We start from the raw sequence: 9,126 nt of genomic DNA on the forward strand, positions 1-9,126 counted from the left end.
GCCTACGAGAAGTAGCGTGCGATGAGAGGAGTTCACTGAGATAGGCAGGAGTAACTCCATGGATGCATTGATAGGTAAGCAGACAGAGTTTATAATGTATTCTATGTTTGATCGGTAGCCAATGAAGTGAATTAAGAACAGAAGTGATATGGTCGAATTTGCGCCTCCTCATCAGGACCCGGGCAGCACAGTTCTGAATGTACTGGAGCTTTTGCAGGTTTTTACCAGAGGTCCCAAAGAGGAGGGCATTACAGTAGTCCAACCTTGATGAGATAAAGGCATGGATCAACCTCTCAGCATCCGGTTGGGAGAGGGAGGGGCGGAGTCTGGCAATGTTTTTGAGATGGAGGAAGGAGACTTTAGAAAGATGACGATTATAAGAATTCTTATTTTTGTATGAACTCTGGTGGTATTAAACTATTTAGCATTAAGTAACAAGTCCATTTATTTATCATGGAATTGTTTTGATCAATTTGTTTAACCAGTACAGGTAAAATCATGCTTACTGGATGAGGTCTGGTTCTTACCTGGCCGCGCATGTTCATGATGACCAATCTGCTGGAGCGGTTACACACCACAAACTCCTCAGGGTTTTGTGGAAGGGGAATCACGTTGTTGACTGGGACATCTGGTGTAACTAACTGGGATTTAAAGGTGTGAAGGCATTCACACGATTTTGTGTTCCAGATCTGGGAAGACATACCCAAGGAAGTTTTTTTTAGCTTAGCAGTACTGGTGAGAGGTTTGCAAAAGATCACTGCTGGCCTAAGTTTAAAGTTTAATTTTGGGTTTCAAAGATGTATTAGAACCAATCTATTTTCAAAGCAATATTTAAAAAAAGCCTGATTTTAAAATAAAACAAAAATTGAGTGTATAAGTGTGAATTAGTTGTGGCTTTGCTCTTATGAAAACAAGATCAGAATTACACTTATAGGCTAAAATATAAATATGCACCCAAGCAAAACGTTCCTAAGCTGGTTGCAGAGAAACCACACACTTTCTGTAACAAACTATTCGTTTTTGTCTGTATTAATATTTCATCACTGTTTTTATTTGGTATTTTTAATTTTAACTAAATAAAATGGTTTCCTTACAAGATTTACCCTTTCAATGTGGTTGAGATTGGAGCCATTCCAGACGCTCAAGCTCCAAAAGTATCATGACATCTATACCTCTGATCTGTGTTTAACTTTTGACTGGAGGCAATTATTAAATCTATGGTAGAACAGGATTGTTCAGGCCGATCATACCTTAATGGTGCCATCAGATGAGGCACTGATGATGTGAAAACCATCCTGAGTGAAGCATGCCTCCTTTACAATCGATGAATGGCCGTTTAACTCCTTTAACGTCTTGCCTGACCTCAGTTCATGGATCCTGAAAATAATGTTAGAAAATCTGGTGACATAAAAGATAGTGAAGCTGCATAGAAACTGACTCGCTTTAAAAACATCCTCAGTTTAACCGGAGGAGCAGATTATTGTTGAGAGCAGACGAAGCGTGTATCCACTGAGTTATTTTTAGCTCCTGCGGAGTGAATGGCTTTACAGATGAGCTAAACCATGACCAGACATCTCACGTTTATGGATTCACTTCGTCTGCTGGTGGATGATTTACCATTTGCAAAGAATTTTTTTTTTGACTTGAGGATCTGCAAGGTGGAGAAACACGTTGCAGCTTTGTGCTTGAGCACATGGTACCTCAAATGCACCCACACAGCACATGTGCCTCAAACTCATGGCTCCACCCACCTTTCCACCCCTCAGGAGTCAGAAATAATCATAATGTAAGGAGAATCAGAGTATGCGTGCATGTGTTTGTGTGTATAAGCTGTAGAAGAAGTAGGAACAGATATTCCTGTACTTTTGAGGAACTGCAAACCTTGCAGGTGTTCTTATGCAAGAGGATGAAAATATGTGATTGCAGCTGTTATTACTGAACTTTGAAAGTTGCTTTACTTCTAAAGCATACAATATCAGCAGTTTAGATTAATTTATTCAAGTCTAAAATGCAAGTTTGTCTACACATTGCCAAAAATGAAATATAAGTGAGTAATTTTTTCCTTAAAATATGTGTGTTTTTTGTTGAGTATGTGAGTAAAACAATTTGCCAATGGATAGTTAACCTTTCACATAAAAAAAACGAATTTGTTATCTTTTTTCAAGTGCATATTATCTTACTTTTTTTTATTAATTAATAATTACTTATTAATGATATTGCTTTAAGGGCAAAAATATTAATTCCATTGACAGGTCTTTTTTACCTCATCAGATTAAGGCCAAATTTATAGACATCTTTAATTATTTCTAGATCAGTTTTTACTGTGGAGTTCTGATTCGGAAAAGGTTGATATACTGAACTTCAGTAACAAAACTGAAGATCACTTTCCTGACTTGTTTCCCACCTGCTTTCTTGTTTCTCATGAATTTATAACAGGCTGTGAAAGTAAACGTGCAGTTTAGGGGGAAAATGCACTTCCATCTCTCGTCTGTGCTGATGCCTATATATGCATCTACTGAACCTTCATGAATCATGTCTGAGGTCAGTAAGATCTCCCTCTTTCATCCCACTGCAGATAAGCTTCTTTCTATACATAACTACAGAAGCTAATCAAAGCTCCTACCTTATATATTGGTTACATTTGGAAGTACATTTTTGTATTAAGATTAGTGATATAACCATTTTTGAATACCATTATTTTATTCTTTGTTGCAATACTTTATCTCCAATAGGTGCTGCATTTTAAGATTTTTATATTCAGTACACTATATATACTATATATACAGTAGTAATAAGTTTATCTACAGCATCTTGATCACAACTGGAAAAAGATATCTAAAATACCTGAAACTAAAAACAGCATTTAATGCCTTGGCATAACAAAAAAAAATAAATAAATAAATAAAAAATAGAACACAATCTAGTTTGGTATATTCATTCAGCAGGGAAATTATTGTGGAGAAATTGCAATAAAAAATATAAACAAATGAAATACCATCACCTCAGCTGTTTTTAATAGATAAAACCCTTTTATCTATTAACCCTTTTTATTATTGGGAAAACAACATTCTTCTATAATCTTCAACTAATTTGGAGTAAACAGAGAGAAGAGGAATTTTTAAACATGTAATTATTTAGATAATTTCAATACATCATCCTGTCCCGGTACCTCTCTAGTGCTCTCCTCTCTTTATCTCCCTCTACATTATTCTATAGGATTTAGGTCTAGGGACTAAGATGGCTATGAAAGAGGGATGATTTTGGGCTTGGGTGAAGCTTATATTTGTTGATTAGGCTCAAGATTTTGGATCATTTTACACCAAATGTTTCTATTTAAAATACCTATTCTTAAGATTCCATGATGCCACAACCTCAAAAAAGGTTCCCATGGTCTTTTAAAGACATACAGACCCACAGGATAATGAACCCTGCACTATACTGAGCAGAAGGCATGACATGCTTTTCCACCTTGCCCCACACCTTTATAGTTGGTGTCAGTCAGTCTCAGTTTTGGATAAAGGTAGTTATCAGTCTAAAACAAGCTTTTACATGTAAAAAGCTTCCAATGGTAGTTTTGGAGACTATCCTTCTTCTGTGCACCTTCTATTTAAACCCAAAGAAAACAGAAAGTTGTGGATTGATAAAAATCACAGCGGGAAAATTAAAGGGTGGAAAAAACATGGTTCAGTTATGTTCATCTTTCATCAATTAATAAATGTGGAACCAATAATTTTACCTGAATTATCTCTCAAAATAGATTTTTCATTTCACTTCTGCAAAGATGCAAATAAATGTTGACTGAGCTGCTTATGATCAATTTATATTTATGATTCATGCCATGATATCCCACCTTATGGTTTGGTCAGACGAAGCACTGAGGATGTGGTCGTTGTTCTTTGAAAAGTTCAAACATGTCACCCCTTTGTTGTGAGCATGCTCGAACCTGCGCACACACAGGCCACTTTGGATCTTCCACACCTTCCGCAGCATATGTTAGGAATATAGGAAGACATTCTTATATTATTCTTTAGATTCCATTCAACAAACATATCAAAACTAAGAAGTAAAGAAGAGGTTGGATTCTATCATCACGATGACATGAAAAATGTCGGACCTTTATTTTACCGTTCTGAGCTCCTGTGGCCAATAAATCTGCATCTTGACTGAAGCACATACACAGCACAGCATCATCCATCATCATGAAGCTTTCTTGGGCTTGATATTTGAGATCCTGCAAAGCACACACTGTTCAAGCAAATACAAATAGACTAAACAAATGATCATAAGTTAGGGAACTATTAGAAGCAGAAGCATTTTAGGTATGAAAAGATTTACCTTGCAAATTTTTCCAGTGTTAAAGTTCCAGACCTCAATAAACCCATCAACTGATCCGGTGATCAAATACTTCCCATCAGAAGAGAACCGGGCACATTCCACATGTGATCGTCGTCCAAACTGTGTATTCAAGTCACAGATAAAAATGACATAAGATTTCTGTAAGAAATCTCTTCTTGAACTGCAGCCTACAGTGCAGATAGGCAGGTTAAAAACAGAATTGAATATCAGTCTTCCTCAGGGAGAAAAACACTTCTCCGGTGCTCTGAAGCAGCGTGGGTTGACCATTCTCACTTATCAGTTTTTGTCACTAGAAAGCAATTATGAGCGACGCCTGCAGCTCCTAGGAACATCACTGAGAGCCCAAACTGACTACAAATGGTGTCTTGAGGTGAATAAAGTAATTAGTTTTGTGTCAGGATGTGAAGGAAATAAACCCAGAACTTAGAAAACAATTTCACATTTACCACTGATGTATATGGATGTAAAGAGTAATGTGCTGATCATTGTTAAGTACCTTTATGTGGCGGTAGAGCTGAGTTGGAAAGCTTTCTTTTTGCACCCGCTGCTCCTTGCTTGTGTCGATTGTCATTTCAGGGGAGAGATAATCTGGATTTATCTGTCGCCTAATGTACTGAAACAGGGACAAGAACATAAAGCTTAAAGTTATTGCACCATCATGCTGGGCGCTGGAGCCCCTCTTGGCTGTGTGCTCAGTCTGTTCCTGTTTGCGCTGTTACAATTATGAGGCATGAACAGAGACAACAACCTGGTGCTCAAAATGTAAAAAAAGTAGACAATCATAGCACAATAACAGTTACAGTAGAGAGAATGAATGGTACTAAATTCCTCAGTTCACAGATCTCTGACTATTAGAATGTTGAAAATCTAAATGAGTATCTTCCTTCAAAAGGGATTATTTAAATGCTAGAACTAATTTCATCCTCCAGTATTACCTTTTATATGACTTAAGATCATTGTGTTTTAGTAGCGCTACATCAACAGCATGAAATGTTGCACTTACGCTGACTTGTTCCAGGAGTCCAATGAGACGAGATGGAGGGACAACACTGACCTCCCTTGCTAATGCCTCAGCTATGGCTCTGCGTCGCTTCTCTTTACTGCTGCCCTTTGGGTATGCCTGCAGCGACGGTGAAAAGATGTCAAGTAGGAAACCAAACATTTTGTTTTGCTTGAAGGTTTAACACCTCTGTGTTTTCTCACCTCACGAGGGTCAAAGTAAGGAAAGGTCAGCAGCTTCTCCAGATGGGCGTACCTCTCAGGCTGGGTCTGCTTCAACATGATCATTGGGTCGGTTTGTCTGAGGAGCGAACGAGCTGCACCCACCTCCCTCATTTCAATGAGCTCCAGTACAACCTGTGGAGAAGATCACAGCTGACTGGAGGGTTTTTAGAAAAGTATAACTGCCGCTTCAATGTCTCCATGTTTTATTAAAACACAACCAGAAACAATTGTGTATTTAATATATTTAATCTTCCAATGGAGAGCAATGCATGAATGCTTTGTAGAACCACCTTCCACTACAAGTGCTTTGGCAAATTACATGTTAACTAATTCTACAGGCTGGATTGTTTTGGTCCAGGATAGCTCAAAGGGAGTCAGATTGGACAGAGAGCATCTCAAAACAGGATTTTCCCCATGTTCAACTCATTCTTCATGCCAGCAGCTTTCCCCTGTTGATCAAGTTCTTGCTAAAAACAGGCATGCTCACAGTATGATTCTGCCCCTGCCATGTTTCACATGGAAATCGTTTATTCTGGCTTAATGTGCAGGTCTAGTTTTCCATATGTGATGTTTTGCCTGAAAGCTCTTTATGTTTCCTGTGGGTCTTTGCTTCCACATCGTGGGACTTGTGGCAAACAGCAGACATATCTTTGTGCCTTCTTTTACCGATTATTGGTTTCTTCAGGTTCCCAAATCTGGATTTTAGGAGCGCAAAGTCAATAGTTTTCCCATCAACAGATTCTCCTGTACTGTGTTTCTCAGCTTGGCAATGAGCTTTAATTCATCCTCTTCTTCTTATATCTGGCTTTTTTATGTTGGGTAGTGACCCGTGTGGTTTGAATGTAGTAGAGCTAAGTCATTTCATGATGCAGTTAAGATTTTTTTTTCTGCAAGATTCTTAAGCTTTGAAATTCTCCACAACCTTAGCCAAATCTCAGAGGCCAAAAAAGAACAGCTGCATTTACAGGGAGACCTGATTGCACACAGGTGAACTCCACTGAATCCAAATTCATGGACTGGGTTTCCTTTCATAGAAATCTAATGAAGAGGGCATAATATAAATGTATTTTCAGATTTATATTTGTAATAAATGTAAAAAAAAAAAAAAACATCTGTCATCTTTCTGTCAGTTTATATTGAGATTCTACATTGTGTCAATAGATAAAATAAAATAAAGATAAAACATACTGAGACTTGTGGCTACAACAGGCCAAAATATACAAAATGTTTAAGGTACATGAATTATTTTTCAAGGCATCCCAAAAAGTATCTGCTGAACAAACCGACTCACCTGTTCATAGAGGTTAATCAGCGTGTGGTCGGGCAACTTGAGAGACTCGATAGCCAACAGAACAGAGTCCCAGTGGCCCCTGTTTACATCCTCAATAAAGCTCTCAATGCTTTGCACTGTGTTGAGAGAAACTGTGGTTTCCTCCTGTAAGGTGGTGAGTGTGCGGTAGAGGTTGTTCTCCTTGAGATACTGCATTATTAGACGGATCACACTATAGAGACAGAGAAGAGGAAAGTCCAAACACTCATAACCATTTTTTTCCAGATCCGGTTGAATGCAAGCACAGGCCACCTGGTTTCACATTGATCTACCTCACTCTGCTCTATTTAGGGTCATCTGTTAAACACAATTCTCCTTCAGTACTTTGATCCAGAAACAAGCACCTGCAGTCAATAATGCTATTCAGTGCAAATCCCTGTTCATATATTTTTTTTAGGTCTATTTTTTAAGCAAGGGCAACCAACTGATATATATTATAAAGAAGTTTATGGGACAGATAAACACAAAGTTGAAAAAATTTTAAATGGTCAGAAAAAGAAAACGAGTTTTATTTATTCTGTATGAATAAAAATCTGAAACGTGCGGGCTCTGACAATTATGTTCAGTGCAGGAGTCGGACATAATAATTAACTCAAAACAATTACAATCTCGATATAGTAAGGTTAAAAATAAAAGCCTTTTTAAAAAAAAAAAGAAAAAAAAAGTTTATAGTTTATCTTGAGCCATGTGGAGGACATTAGCAAAGAAGATCAGAGAAGATCAAAACTGAACTTTTCACACTCTGTGCAAAAGTTTATGTGTAGCTTAGAACCAACACTCAGGAAACCCTAAACACACCAGCTCACACTAACACTCGACTGTAGCAGAAAATTGGTGGCAAAGACTTTTAATCTAAGGTTCATTGTTTCTATCCAATCAGACTGGACTGGACAAGTGCCTAGCACATGTAGGGACACTTAAACATACTCAAACTGATTCTTTAAATCACTGTACATAACTATTGCATTTTTCATATCTAGGAACAAAGTATACATACTTTTCCTTCCACCTTTCACTTTTTCTCTACTTTGTGTTAGCCCATGAAACAAAACCCTACAAAATATATTGGAGATTTTCACTCTAATGTCTCTAATTAATATCCAAGGCATGTGCAATGCACTGTAACATCACCTATTGTCTCTTTCAAACATGGAGTGAATAGATATGAGATATCCACTTTAAAAACAACCCACAGCAGTGCTGACTGGAGACACAAAATGGTAAACCTATACCATTTACAAGAGAGTAGCGTTTATTAGATCAACAGGCACATGCAGATCATGGATGCTGGCTGCCAAACTAAAACCACTTCTCATCTAGTCACGGCTAGAAGACCATTAGAAAAAAATGCAGTGAAAACAAATTTTGTAAAAATGATAGATTAAATATGCTGTATGAAAAACAAAAATAAAAAGCTAATTTTCCCCTTAATGCATCTAAATTTAACCAATCAATGGAAACTAGTATCACAAAACCCTTCCTTATAGCTACATAAGGTGTAACCATGCGAATATTTTTTTTTTATTAATGCTGAAAATATTCCACATTAAATACTTTTTTGTATATTTTGTTGTTATTGTTAATCTGTATTTGCTGTCAGTGATCGTGAGTGGACTTACTCAGTGGGCTCCAGCTCCACAGCCATGTTTGGGATGTTTCCTCCTGCTGCAGCTGCCGCACCGGACTGACACTGTGGAGGCTCGGCTCGGAGAACCTCTCGCTGGGGCCACGTGAAATCCGCGGGTCGGACGCCACCCACCGCACGTGCCGCATCTTGCTTTTCGTATAGTGTTTGCTGGTGAGAGTCGGCCATCTCACCCCGCGTGACTGCCCCTGGAACGCCTCCCGCACTGTGACGCAAAGTGATTTTTCTACAGATGTTTTGGAGCACGTTGCGCGCGGGGAGACGCGGGATGCGGCAGCTGCAGCCTCAGCAGCATCAGCACCAAGGACAGATCCTCGTGGCCCAGAGCGTGCGTCAATCAGCTCGCCTATTCTCAATCGTCGAAAATGAAACACACAAAGCCACTCAAAGTCATGAAGATGTTAGAAATCGATCATTTTAATCATTAGTTCTTTTCATGACCTGCTCAAAATAAGTCTATTATAATCTAACCACCTTTAAAATTGTCTAGATACCACAGGAACCCTTAGATTTTACACGGATAATACAAGTAGAAACAGTTTGGAAGTTAATTTAATAATAAATTGTATTA

The 9,126-nt window shown here is 38.1% G+C and overlaps 1 protein-coding gene across 1 annotated transcript in view; it reads right to left on the minus strand.

Annotated features, from left to right (window-relative positions):
* The window catches only part of smu1 (smu-1 suppressor of mec-8 and unc-52 homolog (C. elegans)), a 10,795-nt gene extending 2,067 nt beyond the window's left edge, over positions 1–8,728 (minus strand). Inside the window, exons 1-10 of the mRNA XM_015394948.1 lie at positions 8,530–8,728; positions 6,872–7,082; positions 5,560–5,712; positions 5,360–5,476; positions 4,853–4,969; positions 4,336–4,455; positions 4,115–4,231; positions 3,851–3,978; positions 1,251–1,377; positions 528–689 (exon numbers count right to left, since the gene is read on the minus strand). Of these exons, the coding sequence (XP_015250434.1) occupies positions 528–689; positions 1,251–1,377; positions 3,851–3,978; positions 4,115–4,231; positions 4,336–4,455; positions 4,853–4,969; positions 5,360–5,476; positions 5,560–5,712; positions 6,872–7,082; positions 8,530–8,723 (1,446 nt within the window). The 5' untranslated portion in view covers positions 8,724–8,728. The remainder of the gene's footprint in view (positions 1–527; positions 690–1,250; positions 1,378–3,850; positions 3,979–4,114; positions 4,232–4,335; positions 4,456–4,852; positions 4,970–5,359; positions 5,477–5,559; positions 5,713–6,871; positions 7,083–8,529) is intronic.
* Between the last annotated feature and the right edge of the window lie 398 nt (positions 8,729–9,126).

This window comes from Cyprinodon variegatus, unplaced genomic scaffold (assembly GCF_000732505.1).
Source record: "Cyprinodon variegatus isolate N-32 unplaced genomic scaffold, C_variegatus-1.0 Scaffold715, whole genome shotgun sequence".
NCBI classification, from domain to species: Eukaryota; Metazoa; Chordata; class Actinopteri; order Cyprinodontiformes; family Cyprinodontidae; genus Cyprinodon; species Cyprinodon variegatus.